We start from the raw sequence: 17,358 nt of genomic DNA, 5'->3' as shown, positions 1-17,358 counted from the left end.
TGGAATTGTTTGGGTTCAGTTGATATTGCATTATACCACAAGTTGTGCTTTGATTCACAAAGCATACTTGTAGCCTTATTTATATCCTAATCTTTTTCATTTAGTTCCTTTGCTATGTTTTTCCTTATTTCAGAAGACACTTGCTTTGACCTTTATTTACCATCAGGACATATCTCTTGTAATCTCTGCCATACCTACAAAAGCTGAGTTCCTTCTGTGTCTATTTGCAAGCATATTTTGGCTGCCGCATCATACCCATGCCTATTACTTCTATTACCCTGCCTCTCTTGGCATTCCCTGAAGGGTCCATTCATGCACCCATTGCTGCTTCCTTGTGAGCAGCAACCCAAACTGCCTTATTCTCCTGTCTTTACAGACCTTCTACCTGCTGGGGGAGAGCCTCACCAACCACTTTCCCAACCCACTCTCTGTAATTTTCAGATCATTCCAGACTCTGCTTCCTGTTTCGAATCCTGCACTCAGCTATCAACCTTGTGCTTGCAGACCTACATTGGGTCCCTGGACCCCCAACATCTCCAATTTAAAATTCACATCCTCATGTTTAAATCCTTCCATGGCTTCATGACTCCCAAATTCGTGACCTCCTCCAAACCAACAATCCCTTCTCCAGAATCTCCATTCCTCTGAGTCCAGTGATTTGTGCATCACACTATTATTTTTGCCCCGCCACGTGCCCATATCTTCAGCTGTCTAGGTGCCATACTCAGATTTTCCCTCCCTAAACCCCTTCGCACTTCCATCTCCCTCTGTTTCCTGAAGACACTTCTTAGAATTCCCTTCTTTGGCCAAACTGCTAGTCACCTCCTCATTTCTCCTCCTTTGACTCAGCATCAGTTTTTGTCTGATTATGCCTCTGAAACACCTCAGAATGTTTTTTTCTATTCTAAAGGCACTGTATAAATACTCTCATATAAAAGCAAAATACTGCGGATGCTGGAAATCTGAAATAAAAACAAGAAATGCTGGAACCACTCAGCAGGTCTGGCAGCATCTGTGAAAAGAGTTAACGTTTCGGGTCAGTGACCCTTCATCGGAACTGACAAATATTAGAAAAGTCACAGGTTATAAGCAAGAGAGGTGAGGGTGGAGCAAGAGATAACAAAGGAGGTCCAGATTGGACCAGGCCACATAGCTGACCAAAAGGTCATGGAGCAAAGGCAAACAATATGTTAATGGTGTGTTGAAAGACAAAGCATTAGTACAGATTAGGTGTTAATACACTGAATATTGAACAGCAGCAAGTGCAAACCTTAATAAACAGTGGGTAAGCAAACTGAACAAACTAAGATGTAATGAAATAAATGCAAAAAAAAGATTGTAAAAAAAAAAGAAAAAATAACTAAAAATGAAAGTAAAATGGGGGGCTGTCATGCTCTGAAATTATTAAACTCAATGTTCAGTCCGGCAGGCTGTAGTGTGCCTAATCAGTAGATGAGATGCTGTTCCTCGAGCTTGCGTTGATGTTCACTGGAACACTGCAGCAATCCCAGGACAGAGATGTGAGCATGAGAGCAGGGGGGAGTGTTGAAATGGCAAGCAACCAGAAGCTCAGGGTCCTGCTTGCGGACTGAGCGGAGATGTTCCGCAAAACGGTCACCCAGTCTGCGTTTGGTCTCCCCAATGTAGAGGAAACCACACTGTAAGTAGCGAATACAGTATACTACATTGAAAGAAGTACAAGTAAATTGCTGCTTCACCTGAAAGGAGTGTTTGGGGCCTGGGATAGTGAGGAGAGAGGAGGTAAATGGGCAGGTATTACACCTCCTGCGATTGCAGGGGAAGGTGCCATGGGACGGGGACGAGGTGGTGGGGGTAATGGAGGGGTGGACCAGCGTGTCGCTGAGGGAACGATCCCTTCGGAATGCTGACAGGGGAAGGGAGGGGAAGATGCGATTGGTAGTGGCATCACGCTGGAGGTGGCGGAAATGGCGGAGGATGATCCTTTGGATGTGGAGGCTGGTGGGGTGGAAAGTGAGGACAAGGGGAACCCTGTTGTCGTTCTGGGAGGGAGGGGAAGGGATGAGAGTAGAGGTGCGGGGAATGGTCCGGACACGGTTGAGGGCCCTGTCAACCACAGTGGGGGGAATTCCTCAGTTAAGGAAAAAGGAGGTCATATCAGAAGCACCGTCATGGAAGGTAGCATCATCAGAGCAGATGCGTCGGAGACGGAGAAACTGGGAGAATGGAATGGAGTCCTTACAGGAGGTAGGGTGTGAAGAAGTGTAGTCGAGGTAGCTGTGGGAGTCGGTGGGCTTAAAATGGATATTAGTAGACAACCTATCCCCAGAGATGGAGACAGAGAAGTCGAGGAAGGGAAGGGAAGTGTCAGAGATGGACCATGTAAAGGTGAGAGAAATGTGGAAATTGGAAGCAAAGTTGATAAAGTTTTCCAGTTCGGGGCGGGAGCAGGAAACGGCACCGATACAGTCATCAATGTACCGGAAAAAGAGTTGGGGGAGGGGGCCTGAGTAGGACTGGAACAAAGAATGCTCGACATATCCCACAAAAAGACAGGCATAACTGGGACCCATGCGGGTACCCATAGCAACACCTTTTACTTGAAGGAAGTGCGTGGAGTTGAAGGAGAAGTTGTTCAATGTGAGAACAAGTTCAGCCAGGCGGAGGAGGGTGGTGGTGGATGGGGACTAGTTGGGCCTCTGTTCCAGGAAGAAGCGGAGAGCCCTCAAACCACCCTGGTGGGGGATGGAGGCGTAGAGCGATTGGACGTCCATAGTGAAGAGGAGGCGGTTGGGACCAGGAAATGGGAAATTGTCAAAACGACGTAGGGCATCAGAAGAGTCACGGATGTAGGTAGGAAGAGACTGGACCAGTGGAGAAAAGATAGAGTCGAGATAGGAAGAAATAAGTTCAGTGGGGCAGGAGCAGGCTGACACAGTGGGTCTGCCGGGACAGTCCCGTTTGTGGATTTTGGGAAGGAGGTAGAAGCGGGCTGTCCGGGGTTGTGGGACTATGAGGTTGGAAGCTGTCGAGGGAAGATCTCCAGAGGAGATGAGGTCAGTGACAGTCCTTTGGACGGTGACTTGATGTTCGGTGATGGGGTCATGGTCCAGAGGGAGGTAGGAAGAAGTGTCCGTGAGTTGGCGTTGAGCTTCTGCAAGGTAGAGGTCGGTACGCCATACGACAACAGCACCACCCTTGTCTGCAGGTTTGATGACCATGTCGGGGTTAGACCTGAGAGAACGGGGTGCCTCAAGTCCAGAGGGGGACAGGTTAGAGTGAGTGAGGGGGGCAGAGAAATTGAGATGACCAATGTCTCGTCGACAGTTTTCAATGAAGAGATCAAGAGCGGGTAAGAGGCCAGGGGGAGGGGTCCAGGTAGAGGGAGAATGCTGGAGGCGGGTGAATGGGTCTGCTGGTCGGGGGGAGGACTCCTGGTTGAAGAAGTGAGCCCGGAGGCGGAGGCGACGGAAGAAGAGCTCAACGTCATGCCGAGCGCGAAATTCATTGAGGTGGGGGCGTAAGGGGATAAAACTGAGACCTTTGCTGAGTACAGAACGCTCAGCATCAGAGAGGGGGAGGTCAGAGGGTATAGTGAATACACGGCAAGGGGTCAGATCAGAAGGGGTGGGGTCAGAGGGAAGTGAAGCGGAAGGAGGATCTGGAGGGGCATTAGTCCCCATCAGCTACTGGAGCTTGCGTTCCTTAACACCTGAAAGAAAGAAAAAAAGTTTTTTGTTAATGCGTCGGATGAGACGAAAGATGAAATGAAACTGCGGAGTAGAACAGCTTTGAGATAAGGTGAGACGGTGCTGCTGGAGAGAGAGGACCAGTGTGTGCATGTGGCGGCGCATAGCACTGAGTGTGGATCTCAGGATGCGGCGAGAGTGGCAGTCCGAGGAACGTTGTATTTCTCGGAGATGCCTGTGATCCTGGGTGGTTTTAAAGCATGATGGGTGAAACTGCAGTTGGAATCCACGTGGAATAAGTCGGAGCCGGAGGCAGTCACTGAGGAAGGAGATGTGGCTGTGAAAACGAGTTTTGGTAGATACCTTATCAAACACCAGGAGGGAAATAGAAAGCAATGAAGGTGAACAAGGTAGAAGAGACAAACGAAAATCCCGTTGGAGAGAAGAGCAGAACTTCTTCAAGGGACTCTTGTTCACTTAATCTTAACAACATATAACATGCAGCCCAGTTATATGAAAGATACAAATTCAAAAACGAGCAAGAATATATTAAATCATCCAGCTCCTAGCACTAAAGTGGAATCATTATGTACACAGTTCTACTTAGAAACAAAGGATTTAGTTTAGTTAGAATTTGTAGTTAACGTGAAATCCAGTTGACACAAAAAGTTGAGAATGTAACTTAGAGGATATGTGTCACTATTTGCATCTATTTAAATGGATCAGCTATAACTAAATTTAACTAACATTCCTTTTCTTGAATATTTTTTAATCAATTGTGAATGCTAGTCATCTCATTGAATCCAACAGTAGGAGAGAGAAGCGTTTACATTTGCGAAGATAACAATCATTAAAAAGGACCAAAGCAAAATACTGCACTTATTGGAAATCTGAAATAAAAACAAAAATTCTGGAAATACTCAGCAGGTCTGGCAGCACCTGTGGAGAGAGAAACAGAGTTAACATTTCAGGTCAGTGACCCTTCATCAGAGCTTTCATTAAGCAGGATTGCTTCAGCTGCATATAATAATTAAGATTTTTTTAGTGGTTTTTAAATCAATTGAAAGAAGAACTAAACTCAACATTTTTTTAAAAAATGAACTAAATAGCAAATAACACATACAAGTTTAAGATTGCTAGAATAATGGAAAAATATGCATGAAGAGATGTTTCTAATGAATGAAACATTTATTTAATTTAGGTTTATTTTATGCAAAATTACTCCAGGAATAGTTTCGCATAATGTTTTTTTAAAAAAAGAAATGACTGACAGCAATATTTATTTTATGTTTGAGCTGGTACCAAACTCTGTAGCCTCCATTATATTGCCACTTATACAACTTTGCTAAAACACAAAATAAATTAGTTTTTAAGAAGTGCTTGCACCAGCAGTTTACTGTTTTTTTTAACTGCTGAATAGTTTAACCAGCTGTTCCCTAAATGATTGACAGAGATATGTAAATATACTTTATGGACTGGGTTTTTTAGTTCTGCACCTGGGTGGAAAATTATAGGTTGCTGATCACAGAAGCAGAAAAAAACACAACCTATATATTTATTTGAGAATGTTAATTAAAAAGAGAAAATTAAAACAATAGAATCTGACTTTACTGCTCTTGTGGGTAACTATTACCTTCTGTGCTCATGGTGAAAATGACCGCCATATTGCTACAGTATTCTGAGAAATACCTTATTAACTGATTGTTGATATAGCTGGTATTTATTTATATATTTAGCGAATGCAAATACTCAGAGCCAAGCGATAGCCTCCTCATTTGCTGAATTTAAGTTGATTAGTCAGCCACTTAGTCTATAGCTGGAAATCGTCTTGGTAAGGTGCAGCATTGTTTGTGTCTCTCCACAAATGCATAAGGAGGTTATACTGAGGCCCCAGCGGTGGAGGTTGGCTGTGCAGGGGCCCTGGCTTGCCCTGAACCTGTTTACCAAGGACCACTCTCGCCCTGGCAGTTGAAAGCCTGCCATTCGACAGATGGGGTTTGTCACAAGGAACTTGTTAGTGACTTCCTGTATTTTCCATTCCTTGATCCAAAGGATGTCTGCTGGTCGATCTTGCTCAGGAAGGTTGCTTCAAATGGGGCATATGAAGCAAATGATCCTACCAACAGACTGAATTCCAAGAAAAAATTAAAGGACTCCGAAGGAGTCCCCTTGTATGTCCCCAGTCACCCCAGAACCACCAGTCTCAACACTGAGCAACCCTCTGTCTTTATGGCAATAGAGGATGCTCTCCAAATCTTACAATTTAATGTTGAGGGACTATCTGCCACCAAGCGAAACCTCATTGGATGTCTTGCCACCCAACACTGCATCGACATCATTTGCCTATAAGAGACCAATATTGAAATAGCTGATAAGCCATCAAAGCCAGCAGCATGCTTCATGCAGAACAAAATGATTGGGGCAATGAGGGGCACTCTATAACCCCAAGGATTTCCTTACAGTGTCAAAAGCATTTAATGATCTCTCACATTCAGCATATATAAATATGCTGTCAGCTGAATTAGAGGGCAATTTACTGGAAGAGGAAATACAAATAAATGCTCAAATAAAAGCAAAATACTGCGGATCCTGGAAATCTGAAATAAAAACAAGAAATGCTGGAACCACTCAGCAGGTCTGGCAGCATCTGTGAAAAGAGAAGCAGAGGTTCCTTAACACCTGAAAGGTGTCCAATCTAGACCTCCTTTGTTATCTCTTGCCCCACCCCCACCTCACTTGCTTATAACCTGTGACTTTTCTAATATTTGTCAGTTCCGAAGAAGGGTCACTGACCCGAAACGTTAACTCTGCTTCTCTTTTCACAGATGCTGCCAGACCTGCTGAGTGGTTCCAGCATTTCTTGTTTTTATTACAGATAAATGCTCCATGCTCAATATTCAAGCAATGCCCCAAAAAGCAATGCAACTTGGCAATGTATCCATTCCATGAATCTTGGCAAATTGTGACTGCAGGATCTAGAGACTGCAGTAGCCATTTAACATAATGCATTCCTGTGCAGAAGAAGACAGCATGCAATGTCAGTCTGCTGGGGATGGATGCACACAAATACACACATTGAGCTGAACCTTTGTTTGTGGGTCCTGATCCCACCGTTGGGAGGAAAAGCGAGTTGGGAACCCACACATGCTGGCGTCAGGGCCCAGTGGGCGATTTTTTGATTAAGTGGCTGCTTCCGGGATCCTTGTCCAATTAAGTACAGTGGGCGGGCTCCCCAGGCTAGAGAGTCAGAAGTGGGTGCTGCACTGTATGTAGGTGAAAGAGAGGACACCTCAATATGGAAGCCATCTGAAAACTTATTAAACTCTTTTTTTTAAAAGAAGAGAACACCGCTGTCAGGCTGATATCGTGGAGGGATAACCCTTCCACAGGGCAGCCCATGGCCACAGCTGTAGCCATCTTGCAATTGCAGCACGCTGTGGTGGGGGGGGGGGTGGGTTAAAAATGGTAGTGGGAGCGATGGCTCCCCAAACTGCCACTGGGTGGCCACCTCAATTCACTGGTCAGGGTTCGGCCTTAGTGGGAAGCCTGACTAGCTGGTGTCTGCATAGTGGACTTAATAGGCCCATTAAGGAGCTTAATTGGCTACCCGCTGCTTGCCGGTGGGTGGCTATTTAAGCCTGCACCGCCCCCCCCCAAACAAGCGCTTCAAAAATAGCCCCGATGGGAGACCATGCCGTTGAATCAGCACACTGGCCAATGGAGGGAAATTGTGGTCCTGTCTGCCTCTGGTGTCACCTCTGTAGCCATTTAAAAATTCAGCCCATTGAGTCAGCTTGGGGAGAAAGCACAGGAATCAACTCTCGCCTGCTAGTTGGGGATGAAGATATATGAGTTAGTGTGTCTTTAGTGCATTCATGAGCATGTACAGCTTACCTTATAGAAGATTCATCATTAGAGATTCACCAAGTATCTGTTTAAGAAAGAAAGCTGCTCATATAGACCCAAGATAACATGACTGTTTTTTCCCTCCAGAGACTGTAGACTGGTGAACAGATAAGAATGATGATGATGATGAATTAGAGTTGCAGTCCCTTATATCTCTGGCAAAACTGGAGCCCACTCATGCACCCTATCAAACCCCCTCCGTTACGCTCAGCAAATCAGAGACACACACAGAGAAAGTATAATTAGTGTGCATGAAGAATTGGTGCATGGTGAGCCATAAAACACAAAGGATGCAGGTCTGGAAGTGGAACCTAATATAATTAAGTTAAAGAGTGAGAGATGCCAGCCTCTAAATGCAGAGCATGTGGATAGTGATCTCAGTAGTCCTGCCATCAAGAGAAGGATGCTAACATGGCATCAGACACTTGGAGGTTCCACATTGCCTCTCTCAAGATGGCTGGGATAGTGATGGAGTCCACTGCCTTGCTGTGTGACAGCATCTGAGAACATTTCACCTCAGTGGAGTGCCTCCTAGATAAAGTGATAGCTTTAGGAGGATCTGCAGATCTTTGCCAACTTCATGAGAGATCCATGCAAGTTGGTCAGCTCAGTGTAAAGGCACTGAGTGAAGAACTGCAGATCTTAGGCAATCATTTTTGGGAGGCCCACGCGAACTGGACTGCAAGATAGGTAGGGCAGCATCTCAGAGGGACTAGAGGAAATTAAGTTTACAGTCTGTCCGGGATTTATGGATCTTTTTGATTTTATGAGGACCACTCTCCCACTGATCAATGGTAACCAGTATCCTGTTCCCAGTACCAGTAGAGTATTAGAGTATTCTGGGTACTGCCTGTGCGGAGTTTGCAAGTTCTCCCTGTGTCTGCGTGGGCTTTCACCGGGTGCTCCGGTTTCCTCCCACATCCAAAGACTTGCGGGGGATAGGTAAATTGGCTGTTGTAAATTGCCCCTAGTGTAGGGAGGTGATGGGGAATATGGGATTACTATAGGGTTAGTATAAATGGGTGGTTGTTGGTTGGCACAGACTTGGTGGGCCGAAGGGCCTGTTTCAGTGCTGTATCTCTAAATAAAAAATAAATAAATAAAATAAAATTAGAGTGTATACCCAAAAGGCTGCTTCCCTCATGACAGCAACACAAAGGAGAATTCCATCTACTCCCTACTGAAACCTTCAACTTTGCAGGATGAAGCTGCCAATAGCCTATGAGAAGGTCAGCCTGTCCTATAGATCCCATGATCAGGGAAATCACTGCTGGAGAGGCATAATATTTCCTTTCAGGGCCAGAAGAAGCAGTTCTGCTCCTCTTGGCCTCATAAGGAAATACATTTTAAAAAATTCAACTTGTGTTTTCAGACTTCCAGCTCTGAGCCACTTCTGCACTGGGTAAACCTGACAGAAAACCTCCAGCTACCTAGTAAAGTTTGCAGGCTGAGCCCAATGATGTCACTGGGACCCAACATATGAAAAGGTACCCTACTAGTTTTGGGTGGATAACATTGCTGCATGCTCAAAAGAACAGAATACAATACAAACTTGTCAATTCCCAGTGTCTCTAGGCTGGATAAATAAATAGGGCAATTTCAACTGCTACCTATCCAATCTCCTCACAGCTTGCTCACTTCTAATTCTTGTTTTCATGTCTGCTTCACTGTAGCACTATCCCACAGCAATGATGGTCCTATAAAGTGGCATCATGAGCCATGGGAGTAGTAGGTATATCTGGATTTCTTCACCCAGAGAGTGGTGAACCTGTGGAATTCTCTACCACAGAAAGCAGCTGAGGCCAAATCATTAAATATATTCAAGAAAGAGTTAGATATAGTTCTTAGGGCTAAAGGGATCAAGGGATATGGGGAGAAAGCGGGAACAGGGTACTGAGTTTGGATGATCAGTCGTGATCGTATTGAATGGCGGTGCAGGCTCGAAGGGCCGAATGGCCTACTCCTGCTCCTATTTTTCTATGATTCTATGTTTCTATCTTGCTACTCAGCAGCGATCCTTCCTCTTGCCTATTCTGTTGAAATAGAGCTCAGACACTGGCCTGTCAAAGAATAAAGGCAGCTTTCAGTAGATTGTGAATTTATGTGTAAGAAGCTGTGCCTATTGTTGCAGATCACCTACACATTTAGGCAATGGAAGTCTTTATGATTAATATAAGAGTTTACATTGGGGGCATATCATGTGTCATAGGTGCAATCAGCAGCCTTACAGCTGGAAAATTTGGCAATTCTGAAATAAAGTACATCTTTCTCAATCATTGAAGCATTGTTGAATTGTAAAAATGAAGCTATCCTAGAAAAGGGGGCATTAATAATTTCCTTTATACAGGAGTGCACAGCAAATCGGTTGATCTAGAAATGGTTCCTCGTGACTCCCTGGAATAAGGCTGTAGTGTACGAATTGAGAGGTGTAGTAAATTTCTTTGCCACAGTCAGAGCTGTGTATGTTGTGGACTCTGGTTGCAAAAATGAACAGAGATCATACAAAGCTTTAGGACTAAAGTGCAGCCTTCTGAGACAAAAGCCTTGATTTTAAGTCATGATCGGTGTGGGCGAGTGACAAACTTGCATACTGAGGCTCAGAGATTGGGGCAATAAAGGAGTGGATACGCCAGGCGGCAGAAGTTAAAATAGAAATCATATCTATGAAAGGTCTTGGAAAATGCACTTCGGTCGATAGCTCCTCCTAGATGGATACTGATGAGATGGTCCAGCTTTCATCTGGTGCTGCCTGATTAACCTGGCTTCTTTTACAGTCTCCTGGTGCCCTTCTCCTTCAGCATTCATAGCATGTAAAGTGGGATTCCCATTGCAAAGTCCATTTTGCAGCTTCAGATACTTGTTCTCTAATTTTCAATGTTGTCAAAAAGTAATGCAGCATGTAGGTGCATGTTTTTTGAATACAACAGTTAATCATTTTGCAGGTACTTGCAGTTAGGCTGGAGGTATGACCAAAAATCCCTACAATTAATTTCAGTTCAACAGTTTCCCATTAAAGAAGTACTTCCACCTTGAGAAATTGATCCAGACAAATTGAGGTGTTTAAAACCGTCACACAATTACCAAGATATATGGGAAAGTGAAAGTCATTGAATTTAGGACGATGGTGTCATTCTGTCCCAAGTCCATGATTTAAATATGGCAACCATTAAGGGTTGAGCACTTCTTCAGCATGGCATCTATTGTGGGAAGTTAGTATAAACTACGACCAGGGAGACAGGCTTAAAACTAAGTGTCCGGGTCCGAAGAGACCTAGATTTGAGCTTCAGGGAAGCTGCAGCTGTGAAGGCTGTGGATTACGTATGGGAGGAGAAACAGAAGCCAGTGCAGCATATAATCTCATTTTCAGGAGGAAGTAATGTTTTTTAGTTACCTACCTGCAGGTGAAGCAAGGCAGAAGCAAATAACATTTGAACTGCAGGCCATGGAAGATTAGCTTATTACATGCAAACCGGAGGAACATTACTCAGAACAGTTTTTTCAGTTGATAAGTTATAATTTCATTAAATTTTTATTTATATAATTTTGCTGTATTCAGCTCAGAAAGTCAGGTGTAGAATGAATATTTGGGAACTGCTTGGGGTACTTTGTCAGATTGATAGCATGATGAGTGTAATCACATTGTGGAATTGGGCAGGCAGGCCAAGTGCCAACATCACTGCCTTCTGAATTTCCCAACATTAAAATTTTAAAGCTTTTTACAGGACAGGTAGAGAATGTGCAAAGGTCTCATTACATCCCAAAAGCCAATGAATTGAAATTGGTCTCACTACATTCTGCACTTTTTTTCTGTTACCTTCTTTTCTGCTGCCTTCATTCTTGAAGCATTACTCATCCCTATAAAGCAGGTGCTTATGTGCTTCCATGCTGTTCACAACATAACTTGGATTCTTGAAGCCAGAACTGACAGACTAGTTGTGATTTGCAATTTACTTCATTGTTTGACTATTCATGCTACAGTTTTGACAGCATTACCTTTTCTGCGTTCACACAGAAGATATGTATCTGGCCCTAGCTCTCTGTTACCCTTTTTGGTATGCAGCTGTTCCTGTCAGCACTTCTTGTTCTCTTATGCTGGGTTTCTCACTCGGTGATACTTCCATCCTCTCTTTTCAAGTTCCCCTGAGGTGGAGTGTACTTTGGATGCAGCATATGTGGCAGCCATCTAGAGGAATTGGAGTACGCCCCATGGAATTTTCATTGATGGCTCTGATTTGAATTAGATCAGTGAGCTCCCAGTGCAAGGCACACTCCCAATTGATAACTCACTGACCAGCTACCCCAGCAATGCATCCCGAGTCACCACATTGAAGGGGAAATTCTGGCTCTTGGCCTTGCATGACATTACAAGCAGTATGTCTATCTAGGGGAAGGTGTTAGAATGGATTGAGGAGGTTATAGCTGGGCCTTAAAAAAATTCAAGGTAATCGGGAATAGTCAGCATGGTTTTGTGAACGGGAAATCATGTTTAACCAATTTATTGGAGTTCGTTGAAGGAGTAACATGCACTGTGGATAAAGGGGAGCTCGTTGACGTACTGTACTTAGATTTCCAGATGGCATTTGACAAAGAGCCACATAAAAGATTATTGTGCAAAGTAGGAGCTCATGGTGTAGGGGGTAACATATGAGCATGGATAGAAGATTGGCTGGCTGGCAGAAAACAGACAGTATGCATAAATGGGTCCTTTTCTGAGTGGCTGGATGTGACAAGTGGAGTCTGGCAGTGGTCTGTGCTGGGGCCTCAACATTTTACAATTTATGTCAATGACTTAGATGAGGGGAGCGATGGCATGGTAGCTAAATTTGCAGATGACACAAAGATAGGTAGGAAAGTATGTTGTGAAGAGGACATGAGGAGGTTGCAGACCGATACAGATAGGTTGAGTGAGTGGACAAAAATCTGGCAGGTGGAGTATAATACGGGAAAATGTGAAATTGTTCACTTTGGCAGGAAGAATAATAAAGCACAGTATCACTTAAATGGAGAACGACTGCAGAATTCCAGGGTGCAGAGGAATCTAGGTGTTCTAGTGCATGAGTCACGAAAAGTTAGTATGCAGGTACAGCAAGTAATAAAGAAGGCTAATGGAATGCTATCCTTTATTATGAAAGTAATTGAAAATAAAAGTAAGGATGTTATGCTTCAGTTATACAGGGCATTGGTGAGATTATATCTCGAATACTGTGTGCAGTTTTCGAGTCATAGAGAGATACAGCACTGAAACAGGCCCTTCGGCCCACCGAGTCTGTTTTGGTCTCCTTAGTTAAGGAAGGATGTAAAGGAAGCGGTTCAGAGGAGGTTTGCTAGATTGATACCTGGAATGAGCGGGTTGTCTTATGAGGAAAGGTTGGACAGACTGGACTTGTTTTCACTGGAGTTAAAAGAGTGAGGGGAGACTTTATTGATGTATGTAAGATCCTGAACAGTCTTGACAAGGTGGATGTGGAAAGGATGTTTCCTCTTGTGGGTGAGTCTAGAACTAGGGGGAACTGTTTTAAAATTAGGGATCGCCCTTTTAGGACAGAGATGAGGAGAAATTCTTTCTCTCAGAGGGTTGTGTGACTTTGGAACTCTGCCTCAGAAGGTGGTGGAGGCAGGGTCATTGAATATTTCTAAGGCGGCGGTAGATAAATTCTTGTTAGGCAAGGGAATCAAAGGTTATCGGGGGTAGATGGAAGTGTAGAATTTGAAACACAAACAGATCAGCCATGACCTTATTGAATGGCGGAGCAGGCTCGAGGGGCCGAATGGCCTACTTCTCCTAATTCTTATGTTTGTAAGATGGGATTCCTACCACCAAGAAGAAATGAGCCTCTGCAAGACAGGTGCTGCATTGAAGCTATCATAACAGCACAAAAAGAGGCAGCAGGGGCTATTGAGGAGCCAAATATGCAGAAATCTACTGGCTTTGTGAGCTTTGGCGGAGATTGAGATTTACATAGCTATGAGCTGCAACATTCCATATTCAGCACTCACTTCCTACGATAGCACTTCCATGCAAATGGGCAATGTGCAGGAAGCATATTGCAAATTATTTACGTTAGCTAACCTTAAGAGTTTTCATTTGAATTGGCTTCCTGTAATCATTGCATTAAGTTGAGGGTGCACAGTGTGTGACTGTCATACAGTCATTTGTTTTATCTTAGCAGAAGACTATTTCAATCCTGTTGAAGACACAATCTATAAATGAAAACCATAGTACAATTAAGACTGACATAAAAACTAAAATTAACTCCATTACTACTTTTAAAATGTTAGTGTGCTCACTTGGTAGCAACCTTGTCTCTAAATCAGTGGCTGTGAGTTCAAGCCCCACTTCAGAATCTGAGCACACATGCAAGACTGACATTTGAATGCACTATTGAGGGAGTGCAGTATTATTGCTGGTACCATCCTTCCGATTAGCTGTTCAGTCCAGGCCCCACCTGTCTGTTCCAGTGGTTCAGATGAAGGTTAAAGATCCCATAGGGGTGAATTTCCTCAGGGCTTCTTCAATTCCACCACCATAACTTCAGTGAAAACCCTCTTTACCTGTGAAACAAGATTTCTGCTGAAGTTACAGTGGGGGAGTGGGAGAGGCCGCAAGGAAGTTCACCCCCCTCACCACCACCACCACCCGCCCCAACCCCAGCTGCAAAGATGAGCAGGGAATTCTCCCAAACAACATTCTTCCCTCAATCCATGCCATCAAAAATAAATTACCTGATCATTCATCTCATAGCTGTTTGTGGGAACTTGCATTGCACAAAATTATTGCTGTGTTTATTTACATAGTAAGTGACTACACTTCAAAATATGTAGATAGTGAAGCGCTTTGAGATTCTTAGAGAAGTGATAGACCGTAATCTTAATTTAATTCCTTTTCCTTTCCTTACTTCCCCCTTTTCCTTTTTTTTCCCGTTATCTTTCCTTATGTTTCCTTTCTTCCTTTCATTCTTCCTTTAACTTCACCGAGCACACCAAATGGAGTGACTTTTTCAGATCATACCTAGTAATTTGAACTCCATTCTTGTATCAATACGTAAATGAGTTTATAGTGCTTCATCGTGATGCCACTGAAAGCTTTTCTTAGTGCGTCACTCATAATGATATTACTCCATTGGTGATATAAATTGTGCTTCACAATGCTAGTATTAATTAATTAATTTTCTGCTACATCAAATTTAGAGGCTGGTCGTAATAATCAATGATTGTTCCTCATTTCCCTGAGGCAATAATGAGACAAAGAACTGCTCAACTTTATCATATTTGTCATTTAAAATATTTTAGTTATGAATTATGTTAAATTGGATAAAAAGTTTGTTGAAAAACTGAGATGTTAGATTTTGTCCAGGGAAAACTGTTGGTTGATGACACATGAGCTTTTAATATGTTTTGACTGCCTGTAGAATTTTCTTGTGATTAATATTGCTCTTGTTACTGTTAATCTCTGCCCTATGAAATGTTCACCTGTGCTTTGTTCTCCTATCTGCTAGATACTACTACCTTGCCTTCAGGGCACATCAGACACCTCCCACTAATTGTGAAAGCTGTACTGCTATTCTAAAGAAAGCAAGACTAGACAAGTGGGTGCTTGGAAAAACTAAGGTAAGAACAGTCTTTGGAATTTTTAAATGTCACTAGTGTTTATAATTGGCTTTTCTTAGGATTGCTGAATACTCTAATTTTTTGAAAATTTGACAGTACATTTTCTTGACTGTCTTTATTTCAATATACACTGCTATATGAGAACAATAATAAACTGTGTAATATGCAGTTCAACCCAAGTAATTGTAGCTGAAGTAACATTGTTTTCTGGGCATTGGTGAGAGGAAACTTATGAAGTTGTGGATGTTCACTGGATCTGTTCTTGCTGCTGTACAAAGACACTCCATGTTAACAGCACTGCGAAGCAAGGTGGGATTGGGGAAGTGTGTGAGTGAATATTCATAAACTTACTTAAGGATGCTGGCCCTAAAAATTGTGATTGTGTCAGCGGACTCCCAACGTAACCACTGCAGTCTATCGGAATGGTTGGGTACTGGCTGGGGACCTCATAGAATCATAAAATAATTACAATACAGAAGGAGGCCATTCGGCTCACCAAATCCATGCCAGCTCTCTGCAAGAGCAACTCAGCTCGTCCCATTCACCTGCCCTTTCCCGTGGCCCTGCTATTTTTTCACTTCAGGTGAAAGCCATGATTGAATCTGCCTCCACTACACACAGATCAAAACTACTTGCTACATAAAAAAGTTTCTCCTCATGTCACCTTTGATTTTTTTGCCAATCGCTTTAAATCTGTATCCTCTAATTCTCGACCCTTCCACCAATGGGAACGGTTTCTCCCTATCTAATCTGACTGAATCCCTCATGATTTTGAACACCTCCATCAAATCTCCTCTCAACCTTCAACCCCAGTTTCTCCAGTGAATCCATGTAACTGAAGTCCCTCATCTCGGGAACCATTCTTGTAAATCTTTGCTGTACCTTCTCTAAATCCTTCACATCCCTCCTAAAGTGCAGTGCCTAGAATTGGACACAATACTCCAGGCGAGGCTGAAGTTTCATCATGGTGGGAATGGTAACATTACTGGACAAGTAATCCAGAGACCCGGACAATTCACTGGACGCATGAGTTCAAATCCCACCCTGGCAACTGGTGAAACTTAAATTCAATTAATTCAGAAATCTGGAATAAAAAGGCAATTCTCAGTAATGACGACCAGGAAACTACCAGATTGTCATAAAAGCCCATCTGGTTCACTAATGTCCTTTAGGGAAGGAAATCTGCTGTCCTTACCCACTCTGGCCTACATCTGACTCCAGACCCACAGCAATGTGGTTGACATTTTACTGTCTGTCCTGACAAGCCACTCAGTTGTATCAAATGGCTACAGAAAAGTTGACAAAGAATAAAACTGGGAGGACCATCTTCAGCCAGAAGTGCCAAGTGATGATCCATCTCAGCCTCCTCCTGAGGTCACCAGCATCATAGATGTCAGTCTTCAGCCAATTTGATTCATTCCACATGATATCAAGAAACACTGAAGGCTCTGGATACAGCAAAGGTTATGGGCCCAGACAACATTCCGGCTGTAGCACTGAAGACTTGTGCTCCAGAACTAGCCGTACCCCTAGTCAAGCTTTCCAGTACAGCTACAACACTGGCATCTATCAGAAAATGTGGAACTTTGCCCAGGTGATCTGTCCACAAAAGTTCTGATGAAGGGTTACAGACCTGAAAGGTTAACTCTGCTTCCCTCTCCACAGATGCTGCCAGACCTGCTGAGTATTTCCAGCATTTCTTGTTTGTGTTTCAGATTTCCAGTATCTGCAGTATTTTGCTTTTATTGTAGTGCTAAATACTTGTGCTGTAGAACTACCTGCTCCTCTAGCCCAGCTGTTCCAGTACAGCTGCAACACTGGCACCTACCCAAGAAAGTGGAAAATTGCCCAGGTATATCCTGTCCACAAAAAGCAGGATAAATTCAATTTAGCTAATTACCACCCATCAGTCTACTCCCAATTATCAGCAAGTGATGGAAGAGGTTGTTGACAGTGCTATCAAGCAGTACTTACTCACCAATAGGCTGCTCACCTATGCTCAATTTGGGTTGCACCAGGACCAAGTGGCTCCGGACCTCATTACAGGCTTGGTACAAACATGGACAGAAAATCTGAATGCCGGAGTGAGCTGTGAGCGACTACTCTTGACATCAAGGCAGCATTTGACTGAATGTGGCATCAAGGAGCTCTTGTAAAATTGAAGTTAGTTGGAATT

At 43.5% G+C, this 17,358-nt stretch overlaps 1 protein-coding gene across 6 annotated transcripts in view; it reads left to right on the top strand.

Annotated features, from left to right (window-relative positions):
- Positions 1-17,358, top strand: part of myo3b (myosin IIIB) — a 756,411-nt gene that overhangs the window by 438,404 nt on the left and 300,649 nt on the right. For all 6 annotated transcript variants that reach the window (XM_068035378.1, XM_068035376.1, XM_068035375.1 and 3 more), the window contains one exon: positions 15,071-15,182. In XM_068035378.1, the coding sequence (XP_067891479.1) occupies positions 15,071-15,182 (112 nt within the window). The remainder of the gene's footprint in view (positions 1-15,070; positions 15,183-17,358) is intronic.

Source organism: Heterodontus francisci, chromosome 7 (genome assembly GCF_036365525.1).
Source record: "Heterodontus francisci isolate sHetFra1 chromosome 7, sHetFra1.hap1, whole genome shotgun sequence".
In the NCBI taxonomy this organism is placed as follows: Eukaryota; Metazoa; Chordata; class Chondrichthyes; order Heterodontiformes; family Heterodontidae; genus Heterodontus; species Heterodontus francisci.
Note: the sequence above shows the minus strand (reverse complement) of the source record. Positions and strands in the feature narration are given on the sequence as shown.